The sequence below is a fragment of the Ambystoma mexicanum genome, chromosome 9 (assembly GCF_040938575.1).
Source record: "Ambystoma mexicanum isolate Mex_15411 chromosome 9, UKY_AmexF1_1, whole genome shotgun sequence".
In the NCBI taxonomy this organism is placed as follows: Eukaryota; Metazoa; Chordata; class Amphibia; order Caudata; family Ambystomatidae; genus Ambystoma; species Ambystoma mexicanum.
Window position 1 is genome coordinate 555,089,848 of NC_090931.1, and position 20,217 is coordinate 555,110,064.

The 20,217-nt window shown below is 53.3% G+C and overlaps 1 protein-coding gene across 5 annotated transcripts in view; it reads left to right on the forward strand.

Annotated features, from left to right (window-relative positions):
• TRIM37 (tripartite motif containing 37) overlaps positions 1–20,217 on the forward strand; it is a 1,981,866-nt gene that overhangs the window by 236,600 nt on the left and 1,725,049 nt on the right. For all 5 annotated transcript variants that reach the window (XM_069615157.1, XM_069615154.1, XM_069615156.1 and 2 more), the window contains one exon: positions 15,300–15,340. In XM_069615157.1, the coding sequence (XP_069471258.1) occupies positions 15,300–15,340 (41 nt within the window). The remainder of the gene's footprint in view (positions 1–15,299; positions 15,341–20,217) is intronic.

The following is a 20,217-nucleotide window of genomic DNA, read 5'->3' on the forward strand; positions in this document are numbered from 1 at the left end:
TAAGAGGATGCCTGCTGCAACTCTTAGACTGTTGGTTTGCCTGGTGAAGCCCTGCTGCTGTGTTGAAACTCCAAATTTGTATCGACGTAGAGGCCCCTGCAAGGACGACTTCTCCCTTTGAGTTGGTGGGACCAATCAACCCCAAAGTAAGCCACTTGGACATCCTCTCGGAGCTGGTTGAAATTCCACTGCAGAAGAACACCAGATTGTGTGCGTTGCTTTTAAGCTGGTCAAGAGCTCCAGGACTCCCAGGAAGCAGGGCTGACCGAGCCTGAGCCACCTCAACAGAGTACTGGACCCTAGATGCAAGGAAAGCCCATCTCGACAGCCAGGAACCACAGTGTTGCTATTTGCGGTAAACTCGAGGAGCTGAAACACTGAAGTTGCCGGTTGTGGCCGGTGACAGTCCCATTGCAGTGCAGGAGTCCCCAGACGCCCTCTCTTGTCCCCACGACTGAGGTCCAGGAACACAAGGATCTGCAGAGCTGCAATGGAACAGAAGTCCTCTGCTGCCCTTTTTCTTCAACCTAAAGGTACTGTACAGTCTGAGAGAACTTACCTCTTGTTGTGTAACTGCACTTGTTGTCTGTTGGTGAGACCTGTTGTGGTTGTTGCTCTGTGGAGTTGCTGATAGCTTCTTTACTTCACAAGTCTAAACAGCTTATGGCCCTGCTTTGAATTCTTCTTTTCTACAAAGACTTCTAAAACATTGTGCAGGGGGCGTGGCTTGGAGCCATGGCTGTCAGACCTGCTCTGTGAGAGCTTCCGGCTGGCGCCACGCTACCAGCGATTATGCACCGGTGAAAATCTAAAATCCTTATCCTAACTTAGAGCTGTCGAGAGCTGAGGAGCTGGGGCATGATTTGCCTGAGTATTGATCCCCTACGAGAGCTGCCCGCATAGTTCTGGCGGTTGTGGGTTTGCCGCCCCGGACGGAGCGAGTGCGGGAGGCAAGATGGCGGACTCCTCCCGGGCCGGGCACTGATCCTGAGGCTTGGGGGTGGGAGACTGAGGCGCACCGCTGAACATGCATAGCGACGGATCTCTGTCGCTTTCCTTGAGGGATCCCCTCTGCCCAGCGGGACGCAAAGACGCGGGGACTTGCAGCGCCTGAAGTGGGGCTCGGGAGACGGAGGCGCACTGCTTAATACGCACAGCGACGGATCCCAGCCGCATCCCTCGAGGCATCCCCTCTGCCCAGCGAGACACGGAGACACGGAGACGTGGGGACTTGCATCGCCTGAAGCAGGGCTCAGCTTACGGGGCTCCTCTTCCACCTGGCTCGCCCCGGAGCCCGTGGAGCCAACGGCGGAGTCGGCGTGCCTCTGGGGCCCCCCCTGCTCCCTCCGGCCCACACGGTGTGCTACGCTCCAGCTCCACAGCACCCGGAGCGATCGCACCAGGCAACTGTGCCTGCCTCTCGACCCCCGTGGGGGCGGCTCCCGCTGGGGTACCGGGGCCTCCTAGAAGCTGATCCATCCTGGAGGACGTCTTCCCGCGGCACCCTTCGCCCTGCCGGCAACAGAGCCGGGCGATCCTGGAGGCCTCCAGACTACTGCCCGGAACTACTACGCGGGCGCTCCTCGCCTGGGGAAGGCTTGGCTCCCAACATCTTCAGCCTCCTGGATCTTCCGTCGGTGGGGAGGTTGGCCGGGATCCCTTCCATCGGCCTCCCCCACCGGGTTGCAGCTGCCATCAGTGGCCCGGCGCCTACAATCGCCCGCCGGATCTCCGGCGGCCTCGCCGTCAAGAGTGACACCCAGGGAGGGCACCCATCTCCCGCGGCGGGCCCAGAGGAACTGGTCACCGCCCCGGCTGCAATGTGGCCCTCTTGGGCTGCTACCACCCTTTCCACATTGCTCCCAACTGCGCTGCTCCATAATCATCTTCCCGGACTGCCTGCCTTTGCCGGTGTTGTGCCTTGGTGACCCCTCAGTGTCCCCCCGTGCTCCTCCTGCTATCCCGCACTGTTCTGCAAATCTCATTGCATCAAACTTATGGTACCCTTCCCCGGGGCTGATTGACTTCCTTTCGCTTCTGCCACAAGGTAAGGCGGCACCTGCCGCATCTCGCTCAACGGGCCCGGGAGTGGCCAAGGAGCCCATTGATCTCCCCTCTTCGAGGCACAATCTGACCACCTTGACTGGGCTTTGGCCCCTCCTGGACGCTTTGCTGCCTCCTGGGACTGGTTGGGGTCCGAGCGCCTGCAGCGGTCTGGCCCTGGTGGTCCCCACTCACATCCTAGTGTAACGAGCAGTGCTGAGTCACCATGTCCAAAGCCAGCAAATCTGCCAAGCAGAAGGACATTTCCACGCTATTAACCATGCCCGCTGGCGGGGATAAAAGCAAGAAGGGTGAGCGCAATGAAGGTGTGACAGGGGGATGGCCTCCCCGATGACCGGGTGACTCAGGCGGTCACAAAAGCAGACCTTCATGACCTCCTATCAGCCCTCACCAGGGAATTCCAGAAAGGCACCGAAGAAGTAAAGAGTCAAATTGCCTGGCTGGACAAGAGAGTAGGGGAAATTGAATCAAGAACCGAGGAGATTGAAACCACGCTATGTGACCAGAACTTTGAGATCGGAGAGGGGGATGACAGGATCAGAGCCCTGGAGTGCAGGTGCGACGCCCTTGAAGCCAGACAAGAAGACGCTGAAAACCGCTAGAGGCGGAACAATATCAGAATCCGGGGAATTCCGTCTGCAGTCTCAGAGAAAGACCTCCCATCATATGTTTCCCATCTCCTCCGTCACATCATCACCCTCCCAGACAACTCTCCCCTGGAGCTGGACAGAGTGCACAGGGCTAGACCCAGGCAGAGGCCCAGTGGGGCGGCCGACGTTTTGGTCCGGGTCCATTTCTGCAGGCTCAAGGAGGAGATCATGCAGGAGGCCAGAGCCATGGGACAAATCCACTTCCGGGATTCGGAGATAGCCTTGTTCCAGGACTTGGCAGCATCAACCCTGGCCAAACGAAGAGCTCTTAAACCCATGGCTGATTGGCTACGTGAACGCAAGATTCCCTACCGCTGGAGCTTTCCTTCGGGCCTCGCCTTCACCTGGGAGGGAAAGACTCAGCAAATCCCCTCACCTCGGGAGGCTGAGGAGTTTATGAATCCGGACGCGAGGAGGGAGGTCCCGAGGGGCTCGGATTGCTCACCCCGGGTGAGTGGCGGGGAGTCCCTCCGCCCCTGGTCCCGGGTATCCGGTCGACGTAGGATGTGCGGCCCTCCCGCAAGGGGAAAGAACAACAACAACCGCTGAGAGCCCCGGCCGCCTGAATTCTAGTGCCTCCTCCCCGGAGAATAGTGGCCACCCCCCTTCTTCTAGGGGGCCCAGCCTTTGGACTCAGAGCCTCACAAATATTTGGGCCGCTGCGGAAAGAAGCTCAACGCAACATTCTCGCTGGCCGGGGTGGCCGGCAGCGATCTCTCTCGAATTGCAAGACTTTCACCATCACAGCATGAGACCCCAGGGTCTCCAACACAGCTGGTGGCCATGGCCCAGCCGACAGCCCTGTTGGTAGAAGGCTGGTCTGGACACCTTCACTTGTTTCCTGTTTCAGGTTTTGTTTTAGTTCATTTTGTTGGTTTATCCCGGTCAGAGGGAAAGGAGGAGCTGGAGTTGGGAAGTGGACTGGAGGCGAGTGGGTAGCGAAGGTCAAAACACAAGCTGTCAGGGTACTCGACTCTCTGTCTGGAATCGCCATGGCAACAGCGGATTGGCCCACCGGAGTGGGGGGGGGGGTTTCAAGCTCCACAACTCGAAATAGGCAGGGTAATTCAGCCATCGAACCGACCCACCAATGTCTCTACTGAATAGGGAGCTCTCGATCCTGACCTGGAACGTCCAGGGTTTGAACTCACCCCCCCCCGTCCCGGAAAAGGAAGTCCGTGGAACACAGGCTCGCCCAACTGGCACATCATTTGCCTACAGGAGACTCACCTCCTCGGGACCGACGAACGCTGCATAGCCTTTCAACGCTACACAAAAAGGTTCTTCGCCTCGGCTGATCTCAAGAAGAGAGGGGTTGCCATTCTGCTAGGCCGAGACTTACCCTTAACTAACATAACCACCAAGAGTGACCCGGAGGGTCGGTATCTCCTGCTTAAAGGCCTCTTAGTAGAGCTTCCTATCACCATTGCTGCCATATACAGCGCAGAGCACATTCCTCCGGAATCTCCTTCCCATTCTTGTCACTTTCACGGAAGGTCGCTTACTCATTGGGGGCGATTTTAATCTGACTCCAGACCCAAACCTGGACAAAACGCTCCCTCCATCTTCGGAGGACTTCAGCAAGGCCCTCGCAAGTGGCAGAATTCCTGAGGGAAACCGACACTATAGATGTGTGGAGAATGGCCAACATGGGAACAAGGGACTATACTTTCTTCTCTCATGTTCATCTGGGGCACTCAAGAATCGACCTCCTGTTACTCTCCAGCGCTCTCATTCCCTGTGTCGAATCCATCCAGATTGGGCACAGAGCCCTCTCGGATCATGCTCCAGTCATAATGAACCTGAGGGTATCGAGCTTCCCCGAGCCGCCTCAGCGGCAATGGAAACTTCAAGACCAGATCTTAACGGATATCGCAATCGGAACAGAAATGGCAGAAGCCCTCAAGAACTACTTCAGGGAAAACGCCACCAAAGACACATCACTGGCCACGATCTGGGATGCTATGAAGCCAGTCATCAGGGGCACGGCAAACGACTGCACAGCCCGACTCAGATGGCTACGCAAGCTGCGACAAAACGCACTCGAGGGGGAAGTGAAAGAGGCGGAACGCATCCTTAAAAGATGCAAGAACAGGAAAGCGAGTTGCGTGCTCCAAAGGGCGAAGTGTTCCTTAGAAATGCATTTAGCTGACAAAGCGGCCAGAGCACTAACATACACCAAACAGTTTTATTATGTGCACAGTAACAAAGCAAATCGGCTCCTGGTCCACAAGCTAAAAAAGCTACAATCAGGAAATTCCATCCATAGCCTCTTGGATGCGCAAGGGACTCTTCGCTACTCTATCACGGAGAAAATGGAAATCATGACAGCTCATCACAGAGGTATCATGTCGGGTACTCCCATGGCCGCATCATCACAAGTCAAATATCTCGCAGGAGTACAGCCGGCCGTTCCACACCCTCAACTCGCGGCCCTAGAGGTCCCTATCTCGGCAGAAGAAGTGAGCGAGGTCATAGCTAAAATGAAAAACTCAACTCCTGGCCCGGGTGGGCTCACAGCACAATTCTATAAAAAGTTTTCATATATCCTCTCACCCCACCTGGCAACCCTCTTCAACTCGTTCCTATCATCGGGAACAACCACCCCCTCGATTGAAGAATCACTAATCGTGCTGCTATTGAAACCTGGAAGGGACCGGGGCCTTTGCGCCTCCTACAGACCTATCACCCTCCTGAACTACGACGCTAAAATTTTCACCAAAACCCTCGCGAACAGGCTGGCTCCCCTGCTCCCGACCATCATCCATCCGGATCAAACTGGATTCATCCCTGGCCGCAGCACCCAGGATAATATAAGGAGAACCATAAATGTCATTGATTCAGCCAACAGGAAGGGGCGGGCACTGATGGTACTATCCCTCGACGCGCATAAAGCCTTTGACATGCTCGATTGGGGCTACATCCAAAAATCACTCCTGCACTTCGGCTTTGGCCCAAATTTCATAAAATGGACATTAGCGAACTACCAACATCCTTCCACCAGACTTAGAATCAATGGGTCCAGGTCCAAAATAATCAAAATCTCAAGAGGCACCAGGCAGGGTTGCCCCCTGTCCCCCCCTGGTATTCGCCCCCTACATGGAGCCATTCGCGAACAGGGTACATCAAAATGCAGGGATCCAAGGCCTGACAATCAAGGCCCAAACATATAAAACCGCCCTCTACGCCAACGACGTCCTCCTCACGCTGATCAAGCCAAGGGAATCCATGAAGGCCCTATGGAAAGAACTGCTCGAATTTGGGGAAGCCTCGGGATTTAAGGTTAACCTACCCAAATCAACAGTGCTAAGCATTAACCTGCCTGGTCCTCTGTCAGATCTGGAAAAAGAATACCACATACCCTGGGCAAAAAAGAATCTCCCATATCTAGGTGTTCAGCTCCCAGGCGCCCTCAGTAGACTATACAAAGCCAACTTCCCAGCGCTCCTTAAAGAATTCAAGAATGACCTTATATGCTGGCAAAAGCAGGAGATTTCCTGGTTCGGGAGAATCACGGCCCTGAAGATGAACCTCATTCCTAGACTACTTTACCAGTGCGCAGCCATACCTACCACAATTCCGAAGCAGGCGATCCAGAAGCTGCAAAAGAACATTATGAGTTATATCTGGGAAGGAAAACAGCCGCGAATCCCACGGAAACTCATGCTCCGAGGACGGGCGCTGGGTGGACTGGGAGCGCCCGAGATGGCCAGATATATCCTGGCTGCTCAGATCTCATGTCCCAAAGCCACCCATTTCTAGAGATCCGTGCTGGATCACATCAACAGGATCACAGGACTCACTATCCCATGGGATCCAGGCACTGTTTTACTGGGAGCAAGCGGGGAGGGCCAATTCCCCCTTTCAGGGCACAGAGCAGAGCTATGCTCTCAGCTGCTGACAGCCGCTAAGATTTCTGTGGCTAGGCTGTGGAAAAACCCAGAGGGCCCGGCAGTACAAATGTGGTGGACGAAATGCTGGGATATAATTGCAGCGGAAAAAATAACTGCCCTCCGGTTCGGGAACAGAGACAAATTCCTCCAAACATGGGCCCCCTTCCTGGACTACACCCAGAAATACCCAGGCTTGGCCCGACAACCTCCCTCCTTACGATGGATGGACAAAACTGAGTAAAAGCAAAGGGGACAGCACATAGCAGAGGATCCAACCAGGGTAGCTGCTCGCCTGCTCGTAAACCCAGGAACGAAACATTGAAGGCCGGGTAGGCCGGTGATCCCCACTTTCTGCCCATTGCCCTGATCCCAAAGCATGTACAATTCCCCTTGTCCGCTCTCATTTAACTAATACTGACTATCATGGCGCCACTGCCCTCTTGACTCCCCCCACGAACATCTCTCTGACCTGTTGTTGTTCATGTTCTTTTTGTTTATTACATGCATCTCTAAGCACGACTGCGCTGCTTGTAGCGCTCTTTAAGTACTTGCCACACTTTGATATAGTGTATGTATAAAATCAATAAAAATATATTTCGGAAAAAAAAAAAACATTGTGCAAGACTTTTACTTACCTGCAAGAAGTGCTGCTTCAGCTCACCTAGACTTTTGCCCAATTGACTTTGGCTTAGCCTGGCTCCCTGAATGACTCTTCTGCCCTCAGACATTGTGTTTTATCTTCCTTCCAGGAAGGGGTTAACTAACTTTGTATTGGGGGTTACCAAAAGTACTTACCTGCTTCAGAATATTTGTGTGGTGATCTGTTCTAATAACCTTTTTCCTTTGACATATTCCCAAGTCTGATTCTAAATGCAACAGTGATATATGAATGTCCCCAGCACCCTAACTATTGAAGTCACATGAGGGTGTAGGTAGTGTCTGTGGGCCATCCCGAAAGGGTAGTTGCTGATTTAGAAATATTAAGAGTGTGTATTTTTGAAGTGTATTTGAGTGTTACTGTTATATTGCCCCCTTCTGAAGAAGGCTTACTCTGACTGTTAAAGTAATAATTGTTTAATCAAGGAACCTTGTGTCTAAGAGTTTATTTGAATACTTGTCACTGTGAATCTCTGTTTTAACTCCCCTACAGCTCACATTGACCCCTCTTGAGATGAGCCTGGCTGCTCAACACGCTACCAACCTGTGTAGTACAGACTTATAACAAGGGTTGGGTTCCTATTGCCAGGAGGTCAGGGTTGTTATAGTGCACCCAAAGGGTACTGAATACAATCTTGCCTAACACCTTTAACAAAGAATCCTTAAGGAAATTACTGCGTGTCCGTCTACTGATTCAGACTTGCCACATTACCCAGAGCCTCCCTTCGCCTTGTCCTACTCCACTACACTGATACAAAATCCCTCATTTAATTCCTGTTACTAGTCTATAAATCCATTTATGATCTTGCTCCCCACTACCTCACTGAATGCATCAAACGGTACTCTCTCAATCACACTATTGCCTGTTTCTTCATAACATATCAGTCCTCCATGTCCCATCCTGCTTTCCCTCCTTTTCACTAGTGCACCACTCCACTGCTTTGCACATCGGGTGAAACTCGACATTCTAGCAATGGGAGGAGTTGCTCAAACCCCTAAACCTCCTATCCAAACTAACTGTCCAACCCACATCTCCTGCCTTCTGCCCAAGAACTACACTGTAATTTCTGAACATGTAAATACTGGCCTCTGGCTCTCCATGTTTAAAATATTGTAATGTCCTTTTCCCATTGAATGTCCTATTCCTGCCCCTTCACTAACTAGAATACGTAATTCAATCCAACAATGCTCTTTTGTAAAGGCATCTTACCCTCTGATTACCCCTCCTCTGTTATTGCCTACTTTGAAAGTCGTTTTGTTTGAAATGACACCATATTGTTAAAGACAAATAAAGTATTAAAAAATCTGCTCAGCACGATCAACAGTGGAATGCTAGTAAGCACCTGGGTCTTGCTGCTGCAGCAATCAGTGTAGCTTAAATGGCTGTAATATAGCACTAATCCTAATACTCGGAGCTTTGATGGCACCTGTATCCAAGCGTGGCTCTGGGCTAAAGTGGGAAGGCTGGATGATGGTGATTTTTCACTCCCAGCAAGGTTTTCTGTCCTGGAGTGATGATCGGTCTCGTGATAGACTCACATGTGAGGTGGTTTCACAGAGGAAGTTGAGGAGATTGAACCTTGGAGATCCTTCTAATATCTCCTCAGAATGTAGCTGTTCAATGCTCATGGGTGTTCCTGGCCCCCATAGTCCCGTACACTTTCATAGTTAACTGCTCTTCTCCAGCATGGGGTCTGGCATGGATTCACATGCTCCTGAATATTCCCCGTCGTCAGGCTGGGAATCCTCGGTACTGAAAAAATCAGTATCAGTTTCGTTTCTGATCTGTCTTTCTTAGTAGTAACCAATCACTGATCTCTGGGTCATACTGCCCCCAGCCAATGACTGCACTCTCCCTAAACCCCGCCTCTGGCAGCATCCTCAGATTTTTACCGCACGCTCAAGTGTTGGGAGTCCTCGTGCTTTAGCTCTCGAGTTTTTGCTGCGTTTTCACGCTTTTTCAGGAGATTTTCTCATTTTTTTCGGTTTAATCGAGCCTCAAGCTCCACCGTTTCTACTTCCGATAACGGGGACCCATTTCGGAATTCTTCTACGCCCGTCAAGGGTGAAGTTTTCGTCGAGTTTACGCTTCTTGGAGGATTATGGAAGATCTGCGGCCTACCTCAACGGACATGGCCCACGACAAGGGAAGCTCGATGCCCGGATCCAAGCTGTTCAGGTGCTGCCCTGGATGCGGATTACAGAACGTTTTCAAGGAGGACGAGCATTTGCGATGTCTCTACTGCCTTCATGAGGACAAGACGCACGTGGAGGAGGACTGTGCGTTCTGCAAGAACCTTTCGGAACGGACCAAACAAGATCGTCGTTCCCGCCTCGCCGTCTGGCTAGAGAAGGGCACAGCAGGTGAGAAGGCGAAGAAAAAGTCTGAGCGGGCTTCTAAGTCCTGTGAGGGCTCCACAGCGATGGGGGCCCGACAGAAGGCCAAGCACCGCGAGTCCGCGGGCACCGGGAGCGCCGAAAGGTCGGGCTCTTCGGCTGCCAGGCAGGGCGCGACTTCCCCGGCACGTTCAACCACGAGCCAGCGCTCTGGTTCGGGGAAGAGGAAGTCCGAGAACCCGGGTAAACTGCTGGAGCGGCCCCGGTCGATCTCGAAGGGGGAGCGAGGCGCTGATCCCCCCCCCCCCCCCAAGGCGAAGGCCCAGGACGCACCTAAGATGGTGAGGGTTTTGATCCAGCCGGCAAAGGCCTCTATCGAAGTGGTCGCTGCGCCCTGTCGAAGCCGGCTGAGACTATGCCAGTGGAAACGGCCTCTGGGCCCAGAGTATCCCTGCCACCGTGGAGGGAATCCTCTTTCCAGCCCATCGTTAAGACCCCCGTGAAGTCCCTGGTTGAAAAAGAGGGGGGGGTGGCAGGTGGCCATTACAGACTCAGAATCAGCCTCTGAGGAGGAGCTGGTAGAAACCGAGAAAGGCCTCAGCGAGAGGTTCATAGGCCTCAACGAGAGGTTCGAGAAGGTTCGATCCCAGGGGACGGTCCCCGCTGACGTGATCGAAGATAGCGACGATGGCGACGAAATGGGCCCAGTGGGGCAGCCATCCCGTCCGTCGCAGCCATTACACGATCCCCAGGATAGCTCGGCGGCCATTTTGTTGGCGATCCAATCCTTATGTACCGAGATAAGGACGAGATTACCACGGACCCCGACGGAGGATCCAGAACCGGGCCGTCGGGAAACCCTCCGAACAAGCGGAGGAGAGTCCACCCCTCTCCGCCCTTCGTGTCCGCGAGGCCTGTGGACCCCTCATCCACCCTCGCCGGACCCTAGAGAGGATACAGCACGTGGACGGACGACGGCAGCTGCGATGACACAGCGGACATCCCGTCATCCCCCCTCCCCCCCTCCGTCTTCCCCAGCCGACCAAATTGGCTCCTTTCATGCCATGATAACCAGGGCATCCGAGCTCTTCCAGCTCTGCCCTGAAGAACAAAAAAAGGAAGGGTTTCTCTACCAACGACGAGAGGCCAAGAGGAAGACGGTCCTTGTGGTGCCTTTGCTCGACGACATCTGGGACGAGGGGCTTGCTGTCCTCAAGAACCCTTCCACGACACCCGCCAAGAGGGACAGGTACGAGAAGAAGTACCGAGTCCCCGATGCCGCCCCCTTGTGCCTCAGGGCCCAGCCCACGCCGGACTCTGTCGTCTCAGCAGCAGCTAAGAAGAAAGCAGCGGGTGCGGCGGCTTCAAATTCCACTGGACAGCGAGGGCAAGAAGTTGGACTCCATGGGACAACGAGTTATCTCGTCGGCGGCGATGACGATTAAGGTGGCCAATGCCTTAGCGATCGTGGCCCGCTACGACAGGGAGCTCTGGTTCAAGATAGCTCCCCTGCTAGACTTGCTACCTGAGGACAAGAGGGCAGAGGCCCTACAAATTCTGCAGGAAGGCGAGGTGGCATCGGATCACGCCATAACGATGGCAACAGACATTGCTGATACTGGGTTTCGCCAACTGGGCAACAGTTTGCCTCCGACGACGAGGATGGCTCAGGGCGACAGACTTTCGCCAGGACGTCCAGACCAGACTATTGGCTATGCCGTTCGACAGCAACAACCTTTTTGGTAAGACGGTGGACAAGTCTCTCCAGGCCATCAAGACCGACTCGGAGACGGCCCGGGCCCTAGGGGTACTTCAACAACGACGGCCCTTTCAGACCTCCGGAGGCAGACAGGGTGCCTCCAAAGGTTCCAGCGGTGGCTCTTCCACATACCGCCAGGCGGCCCGCTCCTCTTCCCAGGAGGCCTACAGAGGTCACGGCAAGCAATGGGGATCCCGCCGTCGTCGCCAAGGCGGCAAGTCCGCCTCCAAGCAAGACTGACCCGGCCGTGTCGTCGGCCCCCCACCGAAGCACCCCGGTGGGAGGCCGGCTGTCGAAGTTCGTCAGCGTGTGGGAGTCCATCTCCACCGACCGTTGGGTGCTGGACACCCTGGCCAACGGGCACTCTCTGGTATTCCAAAAGAAGTGCCCTTGCATTCCTCCCGTGGCCAGGAAGGAGAATCACGTTCCTCTACTGCTGTTGGAGGTAAGGGCGATGCTCAAGAAAGGTCCCATCGAGCTCGTCCCCAGGAGGCTGCGGGGCTCCGGAGTGTACTCCAGGTACTTCCTCGTCAGAAAGAAGACAGGCGGTTGGCTCCCCATCCTGGACCTGCGTCGGTTAAACAAATACATCAAGGCGCAGAAATTCAGGATGGGACAGCTAGAGGAGGGCGACTTCCTATCGTCTTTGGGCCTGGAGGACGCTTACTTCCACATCCCCATTCTAAAAGGGCACAGGAAGTTTCTCAGGTTCGTGGTTCAAGGGACTCCACTACCAATTCAGAGCCCTACCATTCGGACTAAAGTCGGCACCCAGGGTATTCACCAAGTGCCTGGCACCAGTGGCGACGTGGCTGTGCCTGCAGGGGATACACGTCTACCCCTACCTGGACGACTGGCTAATCCGGGCAAGGACAAGGGATCTCGCCGTCTAACACACAGCAAGGACCGTCCGGCTGCTCACTGAATTGGGGTTCGCCATCAACTACCCCAAATCCCACCTGGTTCCGTCGCAAGTAGCACTGTTTCTGGGAGCGAAGCTCGATACAGTGAGGCAATTGGCCTCCCTGTCAGAGGAAAGGACCAAGACCATCCTGGGCAAGGTGCGGCAACTGCTAGCCACGGACGTGGCCAGAGTGAGGTCCATCAAGTCCCTCCTCAGGATGATGTCCTCATGCATCTATCTTGTGCCCCTTTGCAGACTTCGGATGCGTCCGCTACAGGAGTTCCTCGACGCCCGCTGGTTTCAGGCGACGGGCTGCTTCGAGGACAGGATCCCTCTCGACGAGGAGTTCCGTCGGGCGATCCTACGGTATGGTACCCGTGCTCACCTCACTACAGGCACTGACTTTCAAACCCCTGCGTTTCAGGAGACGGTGACGACGGACGCCTCTCTGGAGGGTTGGGGGGCCCACACCGGAGATCTCCATGCAAGAGGCCTTTGGCTCCCGGAGGAGAGGTCTCCCCACCTCAACATTCTGGAGCTCTGAGCAGTGTTCTGGGTGCTCAAGTCATTCCTTCTGTCCCTCAAAGACAAAGTGGTGAGGATCTTCACCGACAACACCACCACGATGTTCTACATAGGGAAGCAGAGGGGCACCAGATCCCCAGCCCTATCCAAGGAGGCCCAGGATCTGTGGCACTGGGCCGTCGCCCAGGGTTGTTTCTGGTTCCCTTCCATCTGGCAGGAATAAAAAACACCATTGCCGACTCACTCAGCAGGGAGCTGCGCTCGTGCCACGAGTGGGAACTATGGCAGGACCAGGTGGATCGGCTCTTTCGACGATGAGGCAAACCCCAGATCGACCTTTTCGCGACGACGACGAACTCCAAGTGCCAGAGGTTCGCCTGCAGGTTCCCGCAGCCGAGGAGCCTGGGCGATGCTTTCTCGTTCCCCTGGGACGGCCTGTTTCTATACGCGTTCCCTCCGTTGCCGCTGCTGCTCCGCCTCATCAACCAGCTCAAGAAGTCCAGGTGCAGAATGATCCACGTCGCACCGGCGTGGCCGAGGCAGATCTGGTTCCCGGACCTTCTGGACTTGTCAACGTCCCCACCAGTCAAGCTGTCGGCAGACACGGATCTTCTCTCCAGAGAAGGGGGCGCCATTCTCCATCATGAACCACAGTCGATGAACTTGCAGGCCTGGCTCCTGCAGCACTAGAGTTTGGGGGGGTACGATATACCGGCTGACTGCAGAGAGGTTCTTGCAAAAGCCAGGGCGTCCTCAAATCTTAAGTGTTATGGTCATAAGTGGAAGAGGTTCTCTGTCTGGTGCCGTGCACAGAAGATTAACCCTCTGCGGATTACGGCCCCTCGAGTACTACCGTACCTACTGTCGCAGGCCAAAGCACGACTGGCTCACGCCTCCATCAAAATACATCTGGCTGACATCTCCCGATATACCAGGACTACGGGACGGGCGTCCTTGTGGTCTCATCGCCGGGTGAAGGAATTTATGAAGGGACTATTCCGATCGTTCCCGCCGGTGAAGGCTCCTGCCCCGGCGTGGGAGCTTAATGTGGTGCTGACCAGGCTCATGGGGGGCCCCATTCGAGCCTATGCATTCGGCACCTTTGAAGTTCCTGTCATGGAAGACAGCGTTCCTCGTGGCCATCACCTCCGGACGACGAGTGGGAGAGATCCAGGCCCTATCTTGCAAGCCTCCATACTTGACTTTTCATGACACGAGGGTGGTGCTAAGGACGCACCCCTCCTTCATGCCCAAGGTGCCATCGGACTTCCACCTCAACAAGCCCTTGGTGTTACCAGTTTTCTTCCCGTCACCTTCGACGCCGGCCGAGAGTACTTTGCACTAGCTGGATGTAGCTAGAGCGCTGAAGTTTTACGTGGACCGCACAAAGAGTTTTCGGAAGACGTCACAACTGTTTGTGAATTTTGGGTCTGTGAATCAAGGGAAGGCTCTCTCGAAGACTTCCATTTCCAGATGGCTCTCCGGCTGCATCATGCACTGTCTCCGGTTGGCAAACCGACAGCTGCCCGGCCGTCTGAGAGCCCATTCAACCAGAGTGATCGCTGCTACTATGGCGTTCCTGTCTAGTGTGCCCCTGCTGGACATCTGCAGGGCTGCTATGTGGAGGTCGACGCACACCTTCACGAAATTCTACTGCGTCGATTAGGACTCCAGGGAGGAGTCCAGGGTCGGCCAAGCAGTGCTGCGCAACCTGTTCGCCTAAAGGTGAGCCTGGTGAGGAGGTAAGAATTGCTTAATGTTGAGTTTTGGATGTAATGCTTAATGTTGAGCCTTTGCCACCTCCCGTGGTTGTGCATGTGTATACTGCTATGTATTCTTTTATTCATGAGCATGTGAATCCATGCCAGACCCCATGCTGGAGAAGGAACAAGTTACTTACGTGTAACTGTTGTTCTCCAGCATGGGTCTGGCATGGATTCACATGCGAACCCTCCCACCTACCCCTCTGCGGCTCTTCTCTTGGTCATACTGCCACTTTGCGTGCTACCAAATCTGAGGATGGCTGCGAGGGGAGGGGCTTAGGTAGAGGGCAGTCATTGGCTGGGGGCAGTATGACCCAGAGACCAGTGATTGGTTAGTAGTAGAAAGACAGTTCAGAAACGAAACTGATACTGATTTTTTTTCTATAACGAGGATTCCTGGCCTGACGACGGGGAATGTTCATGAGCATGTGAATCCATGCCAGACCCATGCTGGAGAACAACAGTTACAGGTAAGTAACTTGTTCCATATTTGACTTTATCACACACCAAACCTGACATGTATATGGTCATTGCAGAAGTTTGAAGAGCAACCATGTGGACCACCACATACACATTTTGTAAGCAATTCCTTTTTGGAGGCATAGTTTAGAAAAGTTGCACTTCAAGCAGGGTCAGGTGAGTCTGGAATATGTTTTTTCCCTTTTGAATAAAGCAAATATTTATCTTAATCTTTGTAGTAAACAAAAAGCTTATTTTTGAACTCCTTTGTTTCTCTCTTGCATTTAGCGTTGGCTGACTGAGCAAAGAGCACAATGTCCTCACTGTCGGTAAGACTGTTTCCTTTACTAGTGTAAATAGATTCTCATCTGTTCCTTGTCTTTTGGAATAGCTGTATAATATGACTTTCGAAGGGATTGTGTCCTCCGACGTATTCCTTATCTTAGATAGAAATCCTTCAGCTTTGCTGGCCTCGGAAAATTTTTTCGCCAGAGGGCGCTGCGCGTCGATGATCGCCGAGTCGATGACCCTCGACGGCCTCCGTGCCGACGTCGACGTCATCCTGCCTATAAAGGCCGCGTCGCAGCGTCCGTTGCTCAGTTCCGTTTTTCCGCGCTTCGTTGTGCCTCGGAACACCGTTGCTCAGTTCTCGTCAAGATAACGTATATAATAACTACTATTTACCTCGATATCGATGGCATCCTCCTCCGACCCGACGACCCCTCGGTCCGGTTTCAAAAAGTGCCGAGACTGCGGGAAGAAAATGTCGTTGACGGACCCTCACAGGGTCTGTTTGTGGTGTCTGGGAATCACGCACCAGAGTTCGGAGTGTGAGGAATGCCTTTCCATGACGGCGAAAGCCTTGAAGGAGCGTAGGGGGAAGCTCGAGAGAGGTAGGTCAACTTTAACTTCCTCGAAAGCTTCTTCGGTAGAGTCGAGACGTTCGTCTCCTCACCATAAAAAACACTCTCGATCTAGATCACGAAGTGGCTCCCACCACTCGTCGACATCGAGACACTCGAAGAAGAGACGTAGGAGATCCCCTTCGTCATCTTCGTCGAGTTCTCCTGAGAGAGTTCATTGCCCCACAAAACGCAGCTCGCAAGCTGAGTGGGAGGAATTCAGGAAAAAGATGCTAAGCGTCTTCGAGAAAGCGGCCTCGTCCCCCTCGAAGACAGCTGAGGGTGATACCCCGGGTAAAAAACCCAAAAAATCTAAACGCCGCGAGTCGCAGTACCCGGCGGAAAAGTCAACCCGAAAGCGCCTCGAGCCATCGGGAGATAAAGCATCATCGACGCCATCGTCGAAAACTCCTTCGAAACAGAGGTCGGCGCCATCGACGCCGTTGTCGAAGGATTCATCGGCGCATCAGTCGATCGAGTCGACGCCGACGTCGACGCCGATATCGACGCCGGTGAAGGAAAGAACCACGGCTACTCCACAGCCAACGGTTAGACAAAAGACCTCCGACTCGACGCCGAGAACGTCGACGTCGTTCTCGAGCAAGACTCCGATCCTTTCGAGTTCTTCGAGGCCTAGTACACATTTCTCGACGCTTTTCACGGCGCCTTCGAGTACTTTCACGTCGGTGTCGACGACATCGACGTTTTCAAGGCCTGTGATGATGGCTCCTTCTGCATTGGAAATGGGGTTTATACCATTCCAAAAACCAATGTATCCCCCTTTAACCTCGATTTTTGAGGAAAGGGAGGATTCAGACCAAGATATTGATTTACAGAGGACCACATCACCAGAGCCAGAGACTTTCGCCTCTGAGGAAGGAAGATTAAAAAATCTTCAGGATGCACTTCAGGAAGCTAGTGGCTTGGACACTTCTCCTGAAGCAGAATTTATCAAACCAGACCCAGGAGAACATGCGGAGACTCCATATAGAGCTCTGATGTCTAGAATCATAGAATTTATGGGTTGGTCTGCACCTTCTCCTGCCTTTCAGCAGGATGACCTCACTGACATACTGGACAAGGGCCCACAGGAGGATCCTGTGGTTCCATTTCACTCTGCTCTACAGAGAAGGATTTTGACAAACTGGGAAACGCCAGAAATTATCCCGGCAGTAAATAAAAAACTGTCAACAAAATACAGGGTGGCTAGTTCTGACCCTGAATATTTGTCAAAACACCCTACTCCTGAGAGCTTGGTTGTACAGGCTGCAACCTCATCAGGCAGCACATCTGCATACCCCACTGCTCCGCAGGATAGGGATGACAAAAAATATGATGCCATGGCTAAGAAGGTTTTTTCTGCCTGTAGCATGGCGTTAAAGTCTATTAACGCGACCTGTACGCTCGCTAGGTTCAGCCACACCCTTTGGGAGTGCGCTTCATCAGCGGCTGACTGCCTCCAAGAAGGAGAGGAAAGGGACGCATTTTTAAACATCATCAGGGATGGTAAAGATGCGATGTGCGAGACCCTACAAACTGGCCTAGATTCTGCTGACAGTATCAGCAGGGCCATGGCGGCAAGCACCACAATCCGCAGGCATGCGTGGTTGAGGAAGTCTGGTTTTGCCTCTGACGTGCAGACCAGGCTTTTGAATATGCCCTTTGACGGTTCTACCCTCTTTGGAAAGAAGGCGGATGACAGTTTGGAGAAACTGCAAACGTCCAAGGCAGCAGCCAAGTCATTGGGAGCTGCTATCCGTCAGAATACCTTTCGTCCTTCGGGATCATCGTGGAGAGGACGGTCCTTTCGTTACTATTCCTCATATGGAAGGGGCAGGGGACGACCGGCTCAAAGAGGCCAAGGAAGATTTACCCGTGGTGGACGGGGTAGGGGAAAGAAAGCCGCACCCGCAGGAGCAGGAGCCACTTTACCTTCGGCAACTGCATCAGCCGCTTCAAAACCACTCTGAGGTCTCCCCTCACAGAACACCAGTAGGGGGCAGGTTAACTCACCATCTGACGGAATGGCAGGCTATTACGTCAGATGCTTGGGCTCTGGAGACAGTAGCCCAAGGTTACTGCCTGCCCTTCCTACATATCCCTCAGAGTCATCCACCGGGGAACAACCCTTTGAAGCTTCCAGATCCGCTCCTCTTGCAGGAGGTTTTAGACCTGCTAGAGAAAGGTGCCATAGAACTGGTACCTGTAGCGGAAAGGAACAAGGGTTGGTACTCCCCCTACTTCATAATACCGAAGAAGGACGGAGGACTGAGACCCATCTTAGACTTACGGGAATTGAACAAATTCCTCCGAAAGGACAAGTTCAAGATGGTGACTCTCTCTCAGATCCTTCAGGCCCTCCAGCTTCAGGACTGGTTGGTATCTCTAGACCTCCAGGACGCTTATTTCCATGTGCCGATCCATCCCAGGCACAGGAGATACCTGAGGTTCGCAATTGGCAGCTCTCATTATCAATTTCGAGTTCTGCCATTTGGGCTAACCTCCGCCCCGAGGGTCTTTACCAAGCTAATGTCGGTTGTGGCTGCAAGTCTAAGGAGGGAAGGGATTCATGTCTACCCTTACCTAGACGATTGGTTGATCAGAGCTGTATCTTCGGAACAGGCTCAGAGACAACTAGATTATGTTTGCCACTTCCTTCACAAGCTGGGCTTCTCCCTCAATTTAAAGAAGTCACAGATGATACCATCACAGAGACTCCAATTCATTGGAGCAGTCCTGGACACTTCCCTGGGAAAAGCCTTGCCACCAGAGGTGAGGGCTCGAGATATTCTGCAGATGGTCATCAGATTTCAGAATGCCCAATATCTCCCAGCCTACGACTTTCTGAGGTTGCTAGGCCTCATGGCATCCTGCATATTCCTCGTGCCGGAGGCTCGCCTGAGAATGAGATCCCTCCAGTGGGCACTGAGAACTCAGTGGTCACAGTTCTCAGGAAGGATGACAGATCTCCTTCGGATCCCGGTCAAAGTAGCCCGAGACCTTCAGTGGTGGGCCTGTCGGGAGAACATCCTGAAAGGAGAAATGTTTTGGCAACCATGGCCGGAGATAACAGTAGTCACGGATGCCTCACTCACGGGGTGGGGAGCTCACGCCAACGACTTGACCATCAGCGGTCGTTGGTCTCCATCGGAGTCCAGACTACATATCAACCTGTTGGAGCTGAGAGCCATCAGACTAGCGCTGAAGGCTTTTCTGCCGTCTGTACGGGGAAGAAACGTCCTAATAATGACGGACAATACAGTGGCCATGCACTACCTCAACAAAAGAGGAGGCGTAGGCTCACTACCACTGTGCAGAGAGGCGATGCAGCTCTGGTTTTGGGCAATTCAGGAAGGAATCTCTCTATCGGCAATTCACCTAGCCGGAGAGAAGAACTTGACAGCGGACGCTCTGAGCAGGCAGAGCACAGTCTCTCACGAGTGGGAGATAGCTCAGGAAGTCCTTCAAGAGATCTTCGCCCTTTGGGGAACCCCTCAAGTGGATCTGTTCGCCACCAGTATCAACAGGAAGTGCGACAGATTTTGCTCAAGGGAATTTCCCCCGAGAGGAGCTCTAGGAGATGCGTTCGTAGTGGACTGGGAGTTCCCACTTCTGTACGCGTTCCCTCCGGTCCCTGTCATTCCTCAAATGATCAGGAGGTTGAGAAGGTTTCGGAAGACCATGATCCTAATTGCCCCGGATTGGGCCAGGAGAACGTGGTACCCGGACCTTCTAGACATGTCCATCTGCCCTCCAATTCGACTGCCATACAGAGAGGATCTTCTCTCGCAGAAGGAAGGTCAGGTTCTCCATCCAGCCATCAAGACCCTCAACCTTCACGCTTGGTGTCTGAAAGGTTGAGGTACAAGGATTGGGACCTTCCGGATGATGTTATGGAGGTGTTGCTTTCGGCCAGAAGGCCGGCAACTAAAACTCTATACCGCTGCCGTTGGAACAAATTTTGCAGCTGGTGCAGAGAAAAGAATATTGAACCCTTTTCTTGTGGTACACCTATGGTGTTGTCATTCTTACTTTACCTGGCTAATTCAGGCCTACAGGTTGGCACAATTAAGGGCTATCTCGCAGCGCTATCAATCTTTAAGCGCACTGCAGAGGAGCCTTCATACTTCAAAATTCCATTGGTAATACAATACCTAAAAGGATTAACTAATGTTTATCCCCCGAAACCTTTTCAAGTTCCCTTATGGGATTTAAACCTAATTTTAAACTTCCTAAAGGGTGCCCCTTTTGAACCACTACACTCTTGTTCATTGAAGCTTCTCACCCTCAAAACTGTTTTGCTA